General features: G+C 39.2%; 1 protein-coding gene across 19 annotated transcripts in view; it reads left to right on the plus strand.

Annotated features, from left to right (window-relative positions):
• The window catches only part of scrib (scribbled planar cell polarity protein), a 77,645-nt gene that overhangs the window by 40,380 nt on the left and 15,954 nt on the right, over positions 1-21,311 (plus strand). For 8 of the 19 annotated variants that reach the window (XM_023326758.1, XM_023326762.1, XM_023326766.1 and 5 more), the window contains 17 exons: positions 2,510-2,599; positions 2,686-2,763; positions 2,839-3,156; positions 4,952-5,032; positions 8,984-9,226; positions 9,501-9,611; positions 10,393-10,686; positions 11,405-11,593; positions 12,357-12,476; positions 12,792-12,848; positions 13,273-13,329; positions 13,841-13,921; positions 17,917-17,988; positions 18,132-18,185; positions 18,557-18,610; positions 19,782-19,898; positions 20,442-20,552. In XM_023326758.1, coding sequence (XP_023182526.1) covers positions 2,510-2,599; positions 2,686-2,763; positions 2,839-3,156; positions 4,952-5,032; positions 8,984-9,226; positions 9,501-9,611; positions 10,393-10,686; positions 11,405-11,593; positions 12,357-12,476; positions 12,792-12,848; positions 13,273-13,329; positions 13,841-13,921; positions 17,917-17,988; positions 18,132-18,185; positions 18,557-18,610; positions 19,782-19,898; positions 20,442-20,552 — 2,127 coding nt within the window. The remainder of the gene's footprint in view (positions 1-2,509; positions 2,600-2,685; positions 2,764-2,838; positions 3,157-4,951; positions 5,033-8,983; positions 9,227-9,500; positions 9,612-10,392; positions 10,687-11,404; positions 11,594-12,356; positions 12,477-12,791; positions 12,849-13,272; positions 13,330-13,840; positions 13,922-17,916; positions 17,989-18,131; positions 18,186-18,556; positions 18,611-19,781; positions 19,899-20,441; positions 20,553-21,311) is intronic. The other 11 variants (XM_023326764.1, XM_023326771.1, XM_023326770.1 and 8 more) reach the window with 8 other exon arrangements.

A 21,311-nucleotide genomic window follows, 5' to 3' on the forward strand; every position in this document is an offset into this window, starting at 1 on the left:
AAAACAGTCACACAAATCAAATTAATCTGAGCTAATCACAAAGAAAACTAACAGATCCGTTACTGGAGTGTCTGTGTGGCAGAACCCGAAATTAGGACTGGAACATTACTGTTAAATATTGATGGATAAGATGAAAGGCATCCACTTTGACACCAGTTAAGAAAACATTATAATTATTAATGTAATAATAATTATTATTAATGCAACAAGTAAGTGATTTTTTTCTATCAACTCTTCCGGTGATTGGACAAAAAAAAAATCACATTCTGCAGATTTGTCATTTAACCACTTAAGCTTATGTTAATCAATATGAAAAATGCATTTTAAAAAAATCCTAAAAAGCAATCACATAATGTTCTTTTAATGTACGATTGATCGTTTGTAGTGAAGAATGAATCTCCAGTTAAAAATACTTTGAACATTAACATATGAAAAGTTCAGCCCTTTCTGCTTGGATTAACCAATTAATAACCACATAGCAAAAAGTGCTTAATCGGAGATTTTTATTTTATTTTATTTTTTATAGAAATTGAACTGGGTGAAGCTAAAACTATGCCAAACTATGTAAATAAACTGTTCGATTGTATATTTACAGTCGAACAGTTTATTTTTTTCTTTTTATCTTAAATGCTAAAATTTGTATTTTTTTTGTACAATTTTAACTGAGTGTGCTGTTTTGTTTTTCATCAAATTAACTATTTTTAGACTCTACATTTTAAGGTAACAATAAATCAATTGCTGAATTAAGTAACTATTTCAATTAATCATGATTAATCCAACTATTTCAGCCCTAATCATTTGTGCTTAATAGCGTAACCTAAGTTATGAACTCTTTATCCTGTTTCATAAAGCAGGTTGTTAACACAAAGTTATCAAGGCTATTTTGTGATGGTATATAATTATATTTTAAACATGTATCTCTCACCATTCATTTTCCTGAAGCGTTTTGGCAGAGATTTACAGCCAAACTGTAAATCCAGAGAACTAAATGTTGGGCAGGTCTGGGCTGTGCTGTTAAATGTTTCTTTTCATACTAAATGTTGTTCTGCCATCTAAGATGCTGCCATTGCTTCCATTTCTTTCTTTGATGGTGCAAATCTGTCAAGCATCAGGTTCTGGCCCACTGCTCTCCTCTCACTCTGCTGCTTTGCTCCATGTTTTTCCATTTATGTAAATTATTTGTAGCAGAATGTTTTTTTAAAATAGAAAAACATCTTCAGGTTAACCTGAAGAATTGCTTTGCATGGATGAATCCCTTAAGTATGAATCTTTTAAGTGTAGCTCTATAAACGTTTGAATATCAAATTGGATGTTGTATTAGATGTGAGAAAGAGCATGTTTGCTCTTTTCTTTTCTATAGTATTCATCTACTCTCCTTGCATGACTAAAACTAAAATATTAAGCTGCTTGTGTAAAGATTGCAGAAGAACACTTAGTCCATCTTAAGATAACCTAAAAACATAAAGCACATTTTGTGAAACACAAAGTCCTGTCATGTATATGATGAATGCATGTTCTTTGTGACGTGTCCTGGTTGCATATAAATAGCTGTATTGCGATGAAGGCTGTAAAACTTACATAATGCAACCCATTGCGGATTAAGTTGCTTTTTGTTTATTCTCCACTTTTACTGACCATCTTGGACTGAAAGTTCATTGTTCTCCACACAGTATGGGAATTCTCCCAATAGTCATAGTAATATTGGCCAAATCAATCAGATAAGTTAAATTCCTCTGCCCATTTGGCTTATCAGAGTGAGCGAATCTTCATCAGCTTAGACAGAGCACCTGCATAGTTAGATCATTTTTAAGTAGGATGCTTTTATATATTTTTTTACATATTCATAAAAATCTTTTACTACCTGGCGATCTTAGCTAGAGGTTGTCCCATGTGCTACAGTATCAGATGTGAAGGTGTTGGTGAACCAGTTTTACTAAAACACTTGTTCATTCTTCAGTTCTTCTTCATTTCTCTGGAAAAACAAACCATATTTCACTGAGGTTAAACAGTTAAAAAAAAACCAAAAGCAGTTTCCACATGCAGGACTCTTCACTCTTCTTGATGTTACTTGGTGTTTCCTTTTTGACTTTGTTTCAATTCATTTTGCATTTCTGCATGAACTACATAGAGAACACACACCCTGTGTGTCGTCTCCCTTTTCTAACTTTGATCACTGAGCACACGTCTGCATCCAACACAAATTATTTTATTAAAGGAAAGCCTCAAAGTTCAAAAGATGTTTAAATAAAATAATCGACCTTTGCATTATAACTAGCATAAGTCTTCTGGCAAACTTGAGTTAATTTTTTATGGAATCTTTAAGGAGAGCTACATGCATGACCGACATTGATCGTACCTGCTGGTAAACTGGGCGAGGGAATTCAGTGTCTAAACTGGAATAAAAATTTTCTAGAAATTCTTCATCATTTTTACCTGTACAAAAAGAACCTCTTTTTTTTCTTTGAGATTCATTCCCGCTGTTTCTAACTTCTTTTTGAACAACTTGCAGCATTCGCTGATTATTGTTCGACAGTCTGGTGGGCTTGGTATCAGCATTGCTGGGGGAAAAGGATCTACGCCTTACAAGGGAGACGACGAGGTGAAAAACCCGCAAGATTGGGATAGCAGAGGTAAAATGCAAGCTGTAGATATTAAATATTCTCTTCGATTGTTTTTTTTTTTAAGGGCATCTTCATCTCCAGAGTATCAGAGGAAGGTCCTGCAGCAAGAGCAGGAGTGAAAGTGGGAGATAAACTTCTAGAGGTAAAAATTAGTTTGGCATAAATAGATTAAAAACGTTTTTGTTCAGGCGTTTCAAAAGTTTTACCCGTTTCTCAGGTGAACGGAGTAGACCTCCATGAAGCGGACCATCACACGGCAGTCGAGGCTCTCCGCAGCTCCGGGGCAACGGTTTCCATGACGATACTGCGCGAGCGCATGGTGGAGCCCGAGAACGCCATCACCACCACGCCGCTGAGGCCCGAGGACGACTACTTCCCACGGGAGAGGCGGAGCAGCGGCCTCGCCTTCAATCTGGAGAGCAGTCCTAGCGGACCCCGGCAGAGGTTCTCCACCTGCCTGATCCGGAACGACAAAGGCCTTGGGTTCAGCATCGCCGGGGGAAAAGGCTCCACACCGTACCGCACAGGAGACACTGTAAGAAGCACCTTAACACAGCAGGGCTGGAACAATTATTCAGATTAATTGATTATTGAAAGACTTGTCAACCAATTTAGTAATCGATTAATTGTTAATTGGTGTATGTGAACTCTAAAATGTGTCATTTTCTGAAAAACAAGAGCAATAATTAAGCTAAAACTCTACTAAAAACAATTTTTTTTATTTTAGTTGAAAAAAAACTTTTTCTGTAAATATCCTCAAGTGACATAGTTTCAGGTTCACCTGGTTCAAATTATATAAAATTCTCCCAATTAGTGCCATTTTCTGTCCAAATATTAATTGGTTAATTGAAAAAAATAATTAACAGATCAGTCCTACAATCTATTGATGTTAATTCAACCAGAAAGGACTTATTTAAATATTTATTTAGCTGCTATATTGTTGCATTTTAGGCAATAAAATGTTTTCTTATTTAGAAAAAGAAAATAAAAAACATCTTCATTTGCATTTTGTACATATTTTTATTGTTGCGTAAAATAAGTTTAAGGAAAAATCGGCAAAATGTTCCGTTTTTAATCTGATTAATTGTGAACACTGAAGAATTATTGTTTATTAAGACCATACATGACAAATAAAGTGGAAAATTTACACAGTTTGGTTGGAAAACCTCAGTTGGTTTACTTCCAGGTCAGAAACTATACTAAGGTCGTAAAAAGCTGCAGACACCACCAGTCGTTCCATAACTAAAGAGCGAGAATCGTTTGGGAAGTTGGGAAGCCGCTTTAACAGGAACTGTCACAGTGAGCGATATCCATCTTCTCTGTGCCTATTCCCGCCACAGCGTCTACAGTCATCACCGCGGTTACAGAGATATGAATAGCCAGCCCTGAAACTCGAGCGGTTCACTGTAATTAGACGTGGTGAGGTCTAGACTTGGACCAGCGCCGCTCTGCAGCTCAGGAAGCACAGAGAGAAAAAAGGAAAGGGCTCATAAACGTGTGATTTTAGGCAGGTTGGTCTGTAAGTGTTGGCTGTTTTTCAAAGTTTTGTTTCTTAATGAGTACTGTGGCATGTTTTATGGCTGGTTGATCGCTCGTTGTGGTGCAGCAGTGTTTGCTTCTGCAGGTGCTTTGGGTAGTAGCTCAAAATGATGATGTCTGAAGACATGATGAAGGAATGTTTTACTTTTATTAGTGTGAAAAATATTAGGGTTTTTGTCTAGTCGTGATTGGATTTTATAAAAACTATTTCAGTTCCAGATTTTTGCCTGGAATTGATTCAGGGTTGAATATTGTTTCACATATTCCTATTTCTATCAACCAGACAGTAAGGTAACAGAGTTATCTCAACATTTTAGCCATTTGCACCAAACATTTTACTTCCAAAGTTCTCCAATTTTATCATTAAAGCTCAGGAACTCACAGAACATGACTAGTATATTGTTTCAAAACGGTTCAAAAAGGTAATGGTAATTTTATTTGTATAGCACATTTCCAGCAACAAGGCAATACAAAGTGCTTCACAGGAATTAAAACAAAAGAAATCCAAACAAAATAATAAACCAAAGGAAAGAGAAAAAGAAGAAAAAGAATCTAATGTTGATCTAAAGTATGTAAACTAGGTGCCCTGTTCAGGGTTGCTAGATAATTGTACCCTGGTGTAATTCCATGTGTGTTGGAAGAACAGGAGCCTAAAAAGTAGTCTAATAATGTTGATCCAAAGTATAAAAATATCTCCTAGTTTATCTTATCTAAGGCTCCTGAAACAAATTTGAGCAGAAGTGACAAAAAGAGAAGATTTTAAAATTTGTCGCCGTCTTTCCGATTTTCAGGGAATCTACATTTCTAGGATTGCTGAGGGCGGAGCGGCACACAGAGACAGCACGCTGCGAGTCGGCGACAGGGTGATCTCTGTGAGTAACATCGCTTTACTATAAAAAATTTTGTTTATTTTGTACCACAAAAATCTATGTTTTACTGCAAAACCTTAAACTGCATAAACTAATCTTGGCACCTTTCCTTTACAAAAATATTAAACTAAGATTTATATATAATAGCAGGGGGGATGACACACTGTGTAACTCCATTCTGCTATTCTAAAGCATAGACAAAATGTTACTGTGGTGATTGGTCAGGATAGTGAGTGTGTTTCCAAGAGAAAGTAGATCCTTGCCTTGACTCTGAGATTCCCAACATTTCATATGGTGCATGTTCTCTCATGGAGGTGGAAAGCTTAAATGGATAAAAACAGAGAATCTTTACAGAAATACATTCACAGCCATCATGTTGTTTGCTGAAAACCTCATTTATGGTGTAGCATTCATGCCAAAAACCCTTATTTATTAACAGAGAGCGCTTGGCTCTGATTGCAGGTATTTCCATTTATTTACTAGCTGTAGGTGGACAAATCGATCAATATTAATGATACCAAATTGGTATTAATATTATTGTGGTAATAGTTTAGTGTAGTTTCTCAGCTTTACTTCACAAAAGATTGTGTTCTGATTTGCTCAAAACACAATTTATAATTATTTCACATGCTATAAAAGTATTTTGTAGACACCTAAATTGTAATAATATAGCAAACTTGGATAAAAAAAATTAGTATTGGTAACACTGGCCTTGTATTGATTATATACCAAAAAATGCAGTATTGCACACCTCTGTTGCAAACGGTAAAATTCCCTCTGTACTCTCTCGCCTGAAAATTGCGCTTCCTCTTGGTTTTTAGTGAACATGTTTGTCAATTCGGCTTCTAATTTTTTAAGCAAAAATTACATATTTATTAAATTCTTGTTTCCATCTATGCTCAGTTCTGAGGTTTTCTCATAAAACCATTTTCAGGACTGAGTTCGGGTCGTTCACATTAAAGTCCAAATCTTTTGGCCACAGTTAGTAATCTGAATATTTTATAACAATTATAAAAGCCCAAAGTTTCAGAGCAGCTTCTTGGGAAGAGGTGACTACAGAAACCATCACATCGATAGTTTACACAGCTCAGGTTGTTCTGCATGACTTTTCTTTGAACATTTGTCTCCTATAATCAGTTGACATTGTTGTTTCTGCTGCCAATGAATGCAATGCTGCTCTTTTCAGAGGTTTTTCTTTCAAGTCCTGCTGCCTTGGATGTGTTTTGCTTTCTCTCTGGAGGTTTCTCCCCGCTTCCTCCCCTGTTTTTGTCTCTCATCTGTAATCACACGCCACCCCTTTGCATGCTCACTAACTCTGAGCGAGCCTCCTTGCCTGCTTGGTGGTGGGTGTGGTGTCAGGCGGTGTTGCTCTGCTGCTGAGGTAGACGGGTGTCACGTCACTGCAGCAGCAGAGCTTTTCAGCCCTGCGTAAGAGCTGTTACTGTCGGGTCAGTGCTGACCTCTGCTGGTCAGGATGGAGCAGTGTGCGGTTTGTAACACCAGGTTGTAAAACATACGCAGTACCTTTAAAGATAATTCACTCTCTTGGATGGTTTATTTTCTTTATTGCTTTTACAAATCAATTATGAGAAATATTACGTGACTTTTTTGACAAAAAACAAACAAGAAAAACTCTTAATGTTGAAGTAAAAACTGGTTTCTGCAAAATAACTTGCTTATTTATTTCAAACACATTTATAATTCAAATTCCATGATATTTAAGTAACTTTGAAAAGGAGATAAGCATAAACTTATTTGAGACTGCTCTCTTTCCTTTATATGTCTTTCTTTACTCATTATTCTATATTTTAAGTAAAACATAAAAAAACATAAAAACAGAACAAAGCGATAACATACATTTCTTTCAATCAAACAAGCATCCCCCAAAAAACAAACACAAAATATTTAAACAGCACACCACCACAAACACACCATCCCTACTGTGAAGCACGGTGGTGGCAGCATCATGCTGTTGGGATGCTTCTCAGGAGCAAAATGAATGGCTTCTGCCATTCATTTTGGCAGAAGCTAAAATGAATGCAGCAAATTTGTTTCTAACTATGACTTCAGAGAACATTTATTTTCTAGTATGACGACCCAAAGCATGCAGCTAAAGCTACATAGAAACAGTTTGAAGACAACAAGTTGGAGGTTCGGGAATAGCCCAGTCAAAGCCCAGACTGATCTTCACCCAATCTGACGGAGCTTGAACAGTTTTGCAAGCAAGAATAGAGTAAAATTGTATCATTCAGATGTGCAAGCCTGTGTTTGCTGCCAAAAGGTGAATCCATTAAAATGCAGATTTGGAAGGGAGTGGATACTTATGCAATTACTTATTTAATGTTACATATTTTATGATGATACTTGTCATTATTTTGAAGAAAAAAGGGTTTTAGCCCTTTAACTTTGATCAAAAAAGCCTTATTTTATTGATAAAAAGCAATCAAAAGGTGGTGAATACTTTTTAAAGGCACTGAATGTAGTAGTTTAGTTGCCTTTCTTGACTTAAAAATAAACATTTTGGAGAGAACTTTGTCTTTTGCTTGTGCTTTAAGTGAACAAAGGCAAGAATGAGTCTTAAAGTATTCAGAATAAAAGATGACATCATGAACTTTTGAGAAGTTTCTGGATTTTGAAACAAACTGTCGCTTGCCGCTTCTCTGCCAGGAGCATCCCTCTGTTGAATCCCTCTGTTTTCCTGCTGCCCTGTTGGCTCTTCTTCAAATAAATTAGCATGGAGCATTTGCCAAAATTCTACTTTTAAAAGATAAAAGTGTGAGAGTGTCTTGCAAAAGTATTCATACCACTTGAGCTTTTTCACATGTTGGCACACTCATGCCAAAAACAAACTCAAAGTAGGACGTAATTGAAGGATCGTGCAACTCTGTTGGATAATTCAGTTTTTTTAATTCTTCTTTGCAAAATATTTCAGTCATAGTTAGATTGGATGGAGAACGAACATTTCCTAAGCTTTCCTCAGATTATTGATCAATCTCTGAACCAACTCTGACAATATTCACACTACACGGCTTTTTGTTTATAGACCAAAAATATAACTTTTTCATCCTTCTAGATCAGTGACTCTATTATCTTTCGTTATCTTAAATTTTAAGTTGTTGCAGCTCATTTCAAGTCTTTAAAAAAAGTCAGTTTTTTAACTTACTTTTGAATATTTAATCAAAACTGCTCAGTCTGTGATTCTCAAAAGAGAGAAAATACAAAGGATTTTTAGTGTAAGCACATTAAAGCTGTATTAAACTTAAATTTACTTTTTATCCTCATCAGCTTATTCCTTTTCAAAAAGTTACACCAATTTTTACCATGTTTGTGCAAAATATGCAGCAATATTGCCTATATTATGGCTTATCAGAAGAGATGAACAAGGACATTTTGCATTCACAGTAAACTCGAGAGTTATGTAGACTTCTTTGAATTTCCTGTCTGATTGGTTGCAACGGGGTATTAGGACCAGACTAAAAGTTTTTTTTAAATTAATATTATGTGAATAAAGTCATAATTTTATGGGAATAAAGTCATAATTTCATGAGAACTCCTACATAAAACTTCGTAAATAAGAAAATACTTCATCGTTGGTTGCAGGACTTTGAAATGATTCTGCAAATGAGTTTCAAAGAAAGAACCACGTTCTTGCCCAGTTGATTATATCAGATCTTTATAACACAATCATAGATTTTTCTCATTAAAATAACTTTTTTCTCATATATTTAGATATTTGATGTATTCTCCCTGGAAAGCTTTAAGGAGTTTGAACACTTTTGCAAAGTCTTTACATCCTAGCTTACAGTAATGAATGACAACATGCAGAATCCAGTGGCAGCTTGATGTTTCCGGTTTGGTTTGCGGTAAATTTTCATCCTGTTGGTCGTAAATGATCCCTGGGAGAATCCTGGTGGGCTCACACCTCCTCCATGGTTGGTTTCACTGTCGATCCAGATCAATGGTGTAGACATGACAGAGGCCAGGCATGACCAGGCAGTAGCGCTGCTTACCGGCACCTCCCCCACCATCGCGCTGCTGGTGGAGCGAGACCTGAGTGCGCCGGGGGGCTCTCCGGGTCAGAACCGGGCGCGGGCCCACTCCCCTCCACCCCCAGAACCTTCCGCCTCTCCAGACCAAGATGAGGAAGGCCTTCAGGGGAACCACATGGGGAAGCTGGAGGACGAGTATCCCATTGAGGTGAGACGACTCCTCATTCTCATCTTGTTGGTCGAGTTTTTCTAGATGTTTTAGTGAAATGCTGCAGAAACCTTATTGATGCTTCGTTTTCCCCGCTTCATCCCTAATGCTGTTCAGCTGCAGAGAAGATGGTGCATGGTATGAAGGCTTGCTGTGATGAGAGGAGTGTGCTTTTTGCTTTTAGGCTGCTGAAATGTTGTGTGTGCAGTACAAAGCAGACTTTATTTCGCTGCTTCAAAGTTTATTGATTCTTTTGTTAAATTCACACAAACAGGAGGTGACCCTGGTGAAGTCAGGTGGCCCTCTGGGACTGAGCATCGTTGGAGGCAGTGACCATGCCAGCCACCCGTTCGGCATCAATGAACCTGGGGTCTTTATCTCAAAGGTGCTGCCACCTTTTATTTATTTAAAGGAGACATATTGTGCAAAATTCACATTTTACATGTTTTTTTTTTTTTTTTTAGTTAAGTTTGTGTCTCAACTGCTTCTAAAAACAGTCTTTAGCTATAAGTTAATGTTTTTTATACCTGGAAAATGAGCCATTTCAAAAACCTTCCAAATGCCGTGTGGCGTTACCCAATAACCACAGTGAGTTCTAGCACATTTGGTCAGCTAGTTTTACCACTGTATACTCCGTACAATGGCTCCTGGAAACGACTAATGTTGTGTAGTTGACTTACCATCCAGAAACAACTGGCTCCATTTTTGTTGGTTGTGCAGGAGGCTCTACTTCTGCTTTTCAAAGATGTACGGTTGTATAATTGCACATGAGTTTGCAGCCGTTTTCACATGCGGGTGTAAACATTGAATTGAAGGGAGCGGCCCTAAAACGGCTCTTTCTGAAAGGAACTCAAAATAGTTAGAACTGAGCAGAATAAAATGTCATTATCTAATGGTTATGTGCAAAAAATGTAATGAAAATTTTTACATAGCTAGCCTATCCTAAGCATTTACCTTCAAAATTGTTATAATTTTGTTTGCTTTGTCCCTGCTTATATAGAATACTATGACAAGACATTAGTAGCAGTAGTAAACGATATCGTATGACAGTGAGTTGAAGCAGTCTTCTTTAGTTAATTTGTGTTGTTTGGTGCTGGAAAAGTTTGAAAACTTACTATTTCAAGTATTATCAAGGTATTATCAATCTCTGCTTCTCGCTCCTTCAGGTGATTCCTCACGGTTTGGCATGTCAAAGCGGCCTGCGAGTCGGCGACCGCATATTAGAGGTGAACTCCATCGACCTGCGGCACGCCACGCACCAGGAAGCCGTGCGGGCCCTGCTGGCCAACAAACAGGAGATCCGCATGTTGGTGCGGAGGGATCCTTCGCCTCCGGGGATGCAGGAGGTTCTGATCCAAAAGCAGCCTGGCGAGAAGCTCGGGATTAGCATCCGCGGAGGAGCAAAAGGTCATGCTGGAAACCCATTCGACCCCACAGATGAGGGCATCTTTATCTCTAAGGTAACAAAACAGATTCATCCATGTCCATTTTTGGTTTTGGAAGTTTTTATTTTTTACAATAAACATTCATTGGGTTTCCACAGCACACACAAGGCCGCCATCTTGTTTCACAACTTCTATTTATTTGCAACACAGTTGAATTCTGGTCATCTCTACAATGGAATATTAAAGCCAGGCTCTAATTAAAAAAAAAATACAATAATAGTCATATTACAAGAATACAGTCGTATGACAATAGAGTCAAAATAATACGGAAATAAAGTTGTAGTATCACCAGAAAAAGTTTAAATATTGTCAGCATACAGTCATAATTTTATGAGAACTCCACATGAAATATAAAAAATTAAACTGTGTAACGTTGTGCATTTTGTGAAGATAATACTTAAAAAAATACTTAATCTTTTAAGACATCAGCATCAAGTTATCATTATTAGTGAGCAAACAACAGAGCTGGTTATTTCAGATCCTGATAATTAGCTTTTTTTTCCCTCTTTATTTCTCTAAATTTACCAGAAAATTTAGAGATTTTCCTGGTAAATTTTTTAAATTTACGAAGAAATTTGTTTTTCCTGGTAAAATTGTGTTTTTTCCTGCTAATAAATCTGTTCTCGGGCTTTAAAAAATGATCATACCTGGCTGTAATTCTGTGTGGTACAACTCAGAGCAGAGCCACATCACCCAGTCCTGTTTGGAAACATAACGCTCGTTTTGTCTTCAGGTGAGTTCGACCGGCGCAGCAGCCAGAGATGGACGGCTGCAGGTCGGCATGCGCATCCTGGAGGTGAACAACTACAGCTTGCTGGGAATGACCCACACAGAGGCGGTCAGAGTGCTTCGTGCGGTCGGGGACTCTCTGGTCATGCTGGTGTGCGACGGCTTTGACCCGCAGAAAGTCGCATCTGTTGAGGTAAGCTCTCAGAAAACACTTTGGTCAAGGAAAAGCTGCATCTGAAATGACTCTGAGTGTTGGTGTCAATTTAAAACATTTTACCACCAAACCAAAATCTGCACATATTTTCTGGCTGTTCACAGATGTAGATGTAGATGCAGATTAATATTTCTCTCCAAAAACTTTAAATGACAAGTAAATAAATAAAAAATCTGTATTAAAATTGAACAATTAAACCATCTTCCCAATAAAACATTTAGCTTAAAATAAAATTATTAACCCAAACAAATCAGCATTTCTTTTTTGTCTCCCACGACCCGCATTTTTACGAGGGGGCATCCTAGCACAGAAAGGGTTTTTCTGATGAACTTAGGTGAAATAAATATCTTCAGTTTTGATACTAAGGGTGCATTCACACCAGCTTTGCTTAGTCTGCTACTCCTGGTGCAAGTTATTCAAACTGTTTAGTTCCTTTGACACATTGCAGTGTAAAGCGAACTCCACCAGCTGAAAATGTAACAAATGGTCCAATCAAACCGAGTCTACCGGACTATCGGATGTGAAAAAATTCTAAGTGTCAGTCTGGAGGAATAGTTGACATTATTACTTTCAAAAAGCTTCTGGCAAATTTGAGCTCTATTTTTACGAGTTCACCAATTCTGAAACTAGCCGAGTTTTTGTCCTCCTTTTGTCCTTGTATGATGTGCATGCTTCTCCATTCCTGAAAATATGTAACAATTCAAAATACTCAATTACAAATCTATGTGACTTTTTATTCCAGGCATCTCCTGGGATCATCGCCAACCCGTTTGCAACCGGCATCGTACGCAAGAACAGTATGGAGAGCATCTCCTCCATAGACCGAGACCTGAGCCCAGAGGAGATGGAAATCATACAGAAGGTACGATGCGTTGAATGAGTCCACCACGTAGTAACCAGAGTCAGATCTTTGTATCACCCCAGACGAGCGCCGCTGTTTTCCAGTCAGCCCATGCATCAAATGTTTTGTGCAGCGATTCTGCTGCAGCAGCAGTTTGTTGTCAGCAGTTGGAATTTGACCAGCTATAGTTCTCCTCGCTCCGCTTGCGAACACACTCATGCTGCCACAATGCGCCGGCACAGTTGTTTATTTTGCCAACTTTAGGTAAACATGTCCTGTTTCTGCTGAGGTTTGCTGCATGAAAACCTACGAACTGAATTTAATATTTTCTGGCAGGAGTCTGAGATGGTCAGAGAGACATCGCAGTGGGAGCGAGAGGAGATGGAGAAAGTGGTGAGTGAAACATTTTGAGGGATGAGAAAGATACAAATATATGAATTGGAATAAGATTTCTTAGCTGAGAAACTGAATGAATGAAGCTTCCTGTCTGTGGGTTTTGTTGGAGAGTTTGTTGCTGCAATATTTCACCTTGCATGCTTTTTCTGCTCCCATAGAAACGTGAATAGTGTACTTTGTAATCTGTGTGATTTCTACCCTACTGTTTTTCTCTCTCACCTGTCCTTCTTGTGTGTTTGGTGCGACACATAATCATCCAATCATCCCACTTCCTTTCTTTCTGTTTCCCCACCACCTCTCTGTCTATAACAACACTTCTCTCCTCTTTAAACAATCTCTGTCTTCATCGTATCACTCCGTGTGGTGGCTGTATGTGTCTTCCTCTCTGCACTCTGCTCCTCCTTTTCCTCTCATGGTGAAGGAACGTATGCGTTTGGAGCGTGAGGAGGCAACTCGCCTGCTAGAAGAGGAGACGGAGGTGAGACCCTGCTCAGACAAACCCGTCGTCTGAACGCAACATTAGTCCAAGTGGGACTGCAGATATTGCTTTACGCTCAATTTACTGAAGAATGTCCAAAATTTTGTTGTGGCAGAATTCATTCAATCTTGTATGTAGGTTGTTTTTTTTTTCTTGCAGAACTTTACTGTCAGGCAAAAGTTTGAGTCGCATGCAGACATCTTTATTGCATTCTGTGACTCAAAACAGTCGGTAACCAGCTGCTAATATACCCTTGCTAGCTACCCAGCTAGCCTTTTTTCCATCTCTCATGGGTAAAATGTATTGATTGTTGGATGGTCGACATTTGTTTTCGTCACTGATTCACTTCTTACGTGCCAGCAGGATCCCCCAATATTTATATTTTTGTCAGTTTTAAATTTCATTCAACCTGGCATTAATAAAGGTCTTAAAAAGTGTTAAGTTTGAATTACTGAAACCTGTGTGTAGACTGGTTTTGTTCTAAATACATTGTTGTTTTATTTGTCCTCAGAACCTTGGCACTGGACCTTTAAAACTTGACTACAAAACCCTGGCTGCTCTCCCCACCACCAGCCTCCAGAAAGTGAACAGGGTGAGTCCTTTTTTTGTTTTTCTTTTATCTTATCTTCAGGTTTCGCCTCAAACTAACAGAATTCACCCAGGATGGATTTAACTTTTTGACGTGTTTGAGAAACAGGGTCATTGCCTTTTGGGATTCTTTGACTGCGTGTGGCCTTGGTCAGAGGCTCAGAATAAGCTCTCTTGTATAAGTCACGTTTGACCCGGAGCTGGACCTTTTTAAAGGAGAACCGAAACCCCTCCCTGGGTTGCTGAATGAAGAACTTTGTCGTGATTTAACTAAACCATGAAGACATAAAGAAGAAAAGCCCATAATAAAGGACTGAAGGTCTACAACATGAATATTTTGCGTCAGAATAAACCGTGACAGAGAGTGGGTGAGTTGGGGGAAGGGAACAGCTGCCCACTATCACCCGGCTTGCTCTCTGCGATATTTTAAACGTGCATCTGGCTCTGAGTTGGACAGAGCGTGTCCGGTGGGTGGGGACGGCGTCGTCTGAGAGGAACAGATGAGTGTCTCGGTTTGAGCTCTGAAAGTCCTGCTTGGGACGGGTAGTGTGGACGTCTGGCTCAGTCCTTTTATTATCCTGTGAGTTTCCTCTTCCAGCTTTTCTCTTCTTCTCTTTGCTTTTATCAAACTCCTGATTTTTACTAAAATATAGACTCTTTATTTTAAATTTGACATCAACTTTCCTAAAAATTAGATGATTTCTTAGCAGTTTTCTCTTTAAAGGCGTTAAATCATGTCTTCTTTGACGTTGGAACTAGACTTAATTATAGATCTCTGTTCTGAGAGAGCAGCAGCACTTAACCTACATACCCTGAGCAGCTGTTGGTGAGATCTGAAGCGCTCCCACATGGTGGGACTTCATATTCCTATAAAACCAAATGCAGCAGCTCCTAATTAAACTGGAGTTTTAATACAGTTTTTTAAAAAGTAGGACTGGTTTAGTTAAGAGTTGTAGATTAAATATTGGCTCAATGAACCGTTGAGCCGACACACAGCTGTGAACCTCTCAGCTCGTTGGCATGTTGGCGAGCCAGCAGGGTGACTTCTCTGCTCTAAAAGCCAGCTGTCGCTCACAGACGTCTGTGTCGGTGCCAAAAGGTCACGATTCACATTCCGTCCCTCTGACCCTCACGCCGACTGCAGCTCGAGAGCCAAATCGCCGCTTTTCAATACTCAAACTGTTGAGATCGATTGGTCTCAGATGTAGCTGGGTCGACTGTTTCATATTAAGCACCCTTACCCCTCCTGGTTAACCTTATGAAGTATTTTTAAAGGAGAGGATGAGAGTCTGCAGCAATGTGGCGGTTAAAACACTCTACTAGTTTAGAAACTTATCTTCAAGGCTTCAGAGGAGTTTTAGTGATGCAAGTGACTCTACAGCAGCAGGAGGCGTCTGTGTTAACTTTCTATTCATAGAGCCACGGACATTCCTCTTTATCTTCCTTTGGTTTATGCAGGGTGTCTGTGTATCCTTAAAAAGCCTTAAATTAAAATTAAGACCTTAAAATGTCTTAAATTCTTTTAAAAACATAGATTGGCCATAAATACACTCATTATAGGTCTGTTAGTTGAACAAGTTTTTTTTTTTATCCATGTTAAAGAATTATTGACTCAAAACGAGTTCCTATATTTTGCTGAAAAGTTACTTGTAAGCTAGTTTTGGTTTTTGATATATGTTCTAAAAACTAGACAAAAAGACATTTAGTATGTTTTGTATTTTGCAGTGTATTCAATCTTGTATGTAGTTTTTTTATTGTTGCTGAAATTTTCTGTCAGGCAAACATTTGTCACATTCTGTGACTTGAGGCGGTCGGTAACTAGCTTCTACTTTCCCCCTACAAGCTAGCTAGCTTCTTTACGCAAGTGCAAATGTATCACTTGTGTTAAATAATTTTTCTTTGCCACCAGCTCACTTTTGTTTCCAACCCACACGAGACAGCAGGATCCTTCAATCATCTTCTACGTTAGTCGTTTTTTATGTCTTAAATTGTATTCAAACTAGTATTAAAATGGTCTTAAAAAGCCTTAAATTTGACTTGCTGAAACTTGCAGATGTCCTGTTATGGGATTAATCTGAAAATGCTGATTATAACTAGTGGTTCTCTCTAAAACTGCTCTACAATAAAACTTTAAACTTATGCTGATTTATTTCCTTTATGAAGACATGAATCACTTTTGCCTTCCTGACTTAGCAGTGGGAAGCTACTGAACACCATTTTCCTGTTTTCTCTTTATCTCCTTTGTGTGAGTTTGAATATCAGCCAGTCAAGATCCTCCTGTGAGTCTTGTTGTCCTCCTTATCTTTTGCTCCTGTTCAGTTCTCTGCCTCTGTTATTCTGACTGCCCCCATGGAGACCCCCCTGCCGGCCAATCACGGAACCCCTATAGAGCCCTTCGGGTCGGGCAAACCCACCAAACCCCTCATTGATTCTCTCCACGAATCCCAGTTGTCCCACAACGGCATGTCCAGCGTCCCTGACAGTCCAGCTGTTGACTCGACAGTTTCTCCTGAGGAGGAAGAAGAGTGCCTGGTGGACTCGCAGCCCATGTGCTTTAATGAGAACCCCTTCCTGGTGGCTAACCGTAGAGGGAGAGGCCTTCCACCCGGAGAGCGGCTCCTGTCGGGGCCTCCGGTGGGCTACGGCCGGCAGGGGAAGCTGCAGCCCTGGTTGTTCAGCAAGGCAAGATGGCCGAGCGTAGCTTGGAGGCGGCATGCTGCGTTGCTGTGAGCTTTGTTGCTTCATCCATTTGGATCCCAGTTTCAAATATAACAGTAAAAGAAGGTTTATTTGCAGCTGTGAAACTGGTTGCAAACCAAGACACAGGCTTACGTTGATTTTCTTTCCCTCTACGATGTGTTTGGCTAACTGTGTGTGTGTTAACCTCTGTTCACAGTACGAGGAGTTTATTGCACGCTTTTGCTGTGAGCACAGCTTGTGGCATCTAGGGATGGGCAATATGGACTTAAAGTTTTATTACAGTATCTTATGGTTCTATTATGATAATAACTGTTTAAAACAATTTTTAGGAGCTCAGCAATCATAGTCCACAAACTGAAAAATAACTAATTTCTAATATGCTGATTTAGGACACTTTTTTATCACCAAACTGCACAGAGTAACTGCATTTAATCATATTTTTTAATGTATTGATATTTATTGACACTTTCATTGAGTAAACAGTGAAGGAAATATTAAAATGAGCAATTTGGGGGCGGTTTAAACATCATAAATTAAGAAATTTATCATGATAAATGATAAACGATACAATAAAAGCCCACCCCTCGTTGCATCTCTTTAATTATTCAGGATCTTTAATTGCACACACCGATGGAAAAAACTGACCTGACAGCTATAAGGAAAGTCAGGATGTAGGAATGTTTAATGTGTGAAATAAATGCAATATTACTAACCTGAGTGCTTTACAGGTACATCTCAATAAATTATGTCATAAAATAGTTTATTTCAAGTCAAAATGCAAAACAGCTTTAAAAAGAATTCAGTTTCTGGAAAATTTGAATATTAAGATGAATAAAGAGCAAAGAAATCTGAAATTTTTCCCAGCTAATATTTACCAACAACTTCTACGAGGAGGCTAGTAGTTTAGTGTTCTATCAAAACATTTAGGAAAGTTGAGTGGAAGAAAAAAGTGTGCCTTGAGAGAAATGTCAAGCAAAACCCATTATGAGTGGACTGCAGCTAAACAGCCACCACACAGATTTATCCAACCAAGTATTGGGTTTCTATATTATACGGAAACTGGACATATTTTTCAGTAAGTCCACCTTTCCTTAGTGTTTTTTTTTTTGTCCAAGAAACTACTTTTGGGTTTAAACAGAGTTAAGTAATTCCTTCAGTGAAGGTAAATTAACTAACATCTAGATGATATTCTAATTTATTCAGATGGACCTCTGGTTGTATTCTTATCCTGATCGTATTTCCGGTTTATTAGATGAAATGTTGAGCTGATTATTTAGTTGTGTCTCATTTTTTTCCCAGGCATCTTCATCTGATTACACCAGAACAGACAGCCCAGTCAAGGAAGCACCATATTCTCCCACTATCCAACCGGTGAGCCGCCCAACACTTTACCTTCCACCAGTATCCACTGCCCTCCATCACATCATCCTTTAATTTATGTCATCACTATTCAAGAGTGGCTTCAGTGGAGGTATTGTAGCGCTGACAGTTTTGACCTTCCTTCCCACCCATAGTCCAGCCTCCATTCCTCCAGCAGCTCCCTGTGTGCAGGCAGGGAGACCCGCTTTGTAAGTGGGCTTTGTGGCAGATCTGGAAGCGTTGAGTTGCCTCGGCCCTTCCTGGCTGAAAAGCATGCGGACGCATCTCTATGGTCAACTCATCCCTGATGCTTTGCCTTGTGCAGACTAGATATGCATTACTCTGAGATGGTTTGCTGACCAGCTTTGGCTTTATATTTTCCCTGCGGATGATTAGTTTCTAAAAGATCAAACAGCAACGTCTACATAACCCCATTTAAAAACTGGTTGTGATTGATTTCTTTGCTTAATCCTGAAGAAGCTTCAGTAGTTAGTTAACTTAAATTGAACTAGATGCTGCTGGGTCATACAGTACGTCATAGATTTTAATCTTGTTTAAATTTATTTGTCTTCATCCACAGGCAAACATTCATTTCACTGCCACTCCCACTGCTAAGGACAGCACTTCATCATCAGTGAGTGTCAATAGAGCTCAGGAGAATCTAAAAATCTGAATACTACTTCTTGATCTAACTGTCAAAAACAAGAGTAAGAACATGAATGAAATACAACTCTGGGTTTTAATGAATTACCCGATGAGTTATTGGCTCAACACTTTGTTTTTGGGTTCTTAGATCCCTAAAGACATCTAATAAAAAGTAAATCAAGAGTATTTAACCAAAAAAAATGTTTTTTAAATCTAAACAGTCGTTTCTATTCAATTCAACTGAAAAAACTTAGAGGTTTAAAATGTAAAAACTAATTGAATAAAATGCAGTGACCACACACAACTACTTACGACCCCCTCAAAAAAATTATCATATATGCCTATTTTTAATACTTAAACACCTAATATGTACTGGAAATATATTTTCAGTCACACTTTGAGAAAATTAAGGCATAAAAGCAGCAACTTAAGGTAAGTTGGATCATTCATATTCACACAAAGGTAAAAGACATTATAAAATAAGAATGAAACCAAAGTTTCAACATCGGAAAACTCATAATGTTACAGTAATCATACAGTCATTAAACAGAGAATATTAACCCTGCCAGACTGAACAGTACATTTGGTTTGCAGTACCGTAATTCCACCACACTTTGGGCTATCTGACAAATCCCAACGGTTTCTGAAAGGGGAGACATTGCACTTCCCAGCCAATGTCGGGTTATTACGGTAATTTCACCCCCGTCGAAGCTGAGAGTGAAATTAATCTGAGGTGCGCTCTTTTAATAGAAAATAACTTGCTATATATTGAAAGTTTCAGTTATGGATAAATGGACAAATATGTTTACTCACAGGACAGTTAAAGAACTGCATACAATTAAAATACGCAAAAATATCCAGGCCGGGATTTGAAACTTAGGTTATAAAGGGTTAAGACTAAAATAAATGTGCAGCTGAGGTGGTAAATTAAAGGGGGGAAAAGCACAAGATATTCATTTATTTTAATGCATAAAAATGAGACGTTAAGTAATAATCTCATTGGCTCCAGGGGTTGTTAAAGAAGTAAAAGTTAAATATGTTATTAAAACTCAAATTCTTTCAACCATCAGCATCCATTCATGTTGCGTTATCATTCACTCAAAGTTTCATCCGCCCTGGTGTTTAGCAGTGAAGCTACATCATGTGTCGTCTTTCCCCAGACGCGGCCTGGAGCCATCCAGCCAGTCGGACGCGCGTGGCCCACCGCCTCCCCCGGCACGCCGGAGGGCCGCAGCCCTAACCCCTTTCAGCATGGCCCCTCCCCGTTCAACTCCTCTGTAAGACCCCTCACCTCCACCTCCACGTAGGGCTGGTTTTAACCATTCCTGTGCCGCCGCACGCCCTGAAGTAACCCGCCCCAGTGCGGCGGGTTACCGATGTCTAAAGCGCAAAATTGATTGTTATCAAAGACAGGCGGAGCTGTTATAGTTCATGTCCATTTGCTCTGGGCTCTAGAACCAGATTTAGCTGCTGAGGGTTTCAGCTTTCAGAAACAATCCAGGCAGTGTAATCAGTGAGAAGCTGAGATCTGATCTCAAACCTGCCGGGTTGTTTCATAAAGGTGCCCAGACAGAACAGCCTGCTTCGCCTGCCCAAGCCCTACTGTCCGTCTTTCTCTGCATCGCTCCTCCTCTTCCACATGAAACCAGCCGCCATGCTGCTCACCCCGTCTCCTCCACAGTCGTCTTGAACTTTGCTGGTTTTTTTCATTGTCTGCCCTCTCCATGTCTCTGTTTGTCCTTTCCACCTCTTTTATCATATGGATCCAACCTCCATAACCCACCCCACCCCGACCCCAACCCCTGCTCCCGCCCCTGCAGCCTCGCGCCCCCTCCCCCTCTTCGCCCGACGAGTTCCCAATGAATGTCAAGCAGGCATACAAGGCGTTCGCCGCCGTGCCTCGCTCGCTGGCAGTGCTGGAGCCGCCGCAGGTAGGACGTGCCGACCAGACTCGGACAAGCATGCTGTGCTGACTGGTTCGCTTGCCGCCCCCTCCCCTCCTCACCTGACTGAAGCAGGCGGCCTTAAAGGAAGCCTGCATGTTGTCATCTGTGACGTGCTGTGACATGTGGGATGTCTCCATCGTTGGTTTTTGTGCTCTACTGACTTCATCTGTGAAACTGGTGCTAATCTTCCTCTTGATCCGTTCATCAAGGGTGTCCTTAAAAAGCATTAAATTCTCCCATCGAAAATTAAGGTCTTCATTTGAAAAAAATTTAAGTTAGCCTTTAAAGTTGCAGTTACAAAAAGAGAAGGGAAAGGAGCTTAATTTTATTTCACAGATTATCTGTGTCACAAAATTGATAATTTTAACAAATATGTAAAAAAAAAATTTTTTTGTAAAAGTTAAATACTCCAGCTTTAATATGTTAATCACAGGTTTTAAATTTGTGGTGGCAGGACTACTTAATCTTTGTTTTATGTAGTTTGTTTTTCTTGCGGGACCTTTCTGTCAGGCAAACGTTTGCATCCTGTACAGACTTCTTCGTTATGTTCTTTTTACTCGTGAAAGTTCAGGCTGCCAGTAAGTAGTTGCTAATATACCCTTGCTAACTAGCCAGCTAGCCAGTTTGCTGGACAACATTTGTCTTTGCCCGTACGATACTACATGCATTTTGTGCTAAAAAAAAGCCACTACTAACATAAAAAATATGCAATTTTCTTTTGTACATTTCTATTATGATTCAAGT

The sequence above is a fragment of the Xiphophorus maculatus genome, chromosome 21, assembly GCF_002775205.1.
Source record: "Xiphophorus maculatus strain JP 163 A chromosome 21, X_maculatus-5.0-male, whole genome shotgun sequence".
NCBI classification, from domain to species: Eukaryota; Metazoa; Chordata; class Actinopteri; order Cyprinodontiformes; family Poeciliidae; genus Xiphophorus; species Xiphophorus maculatus.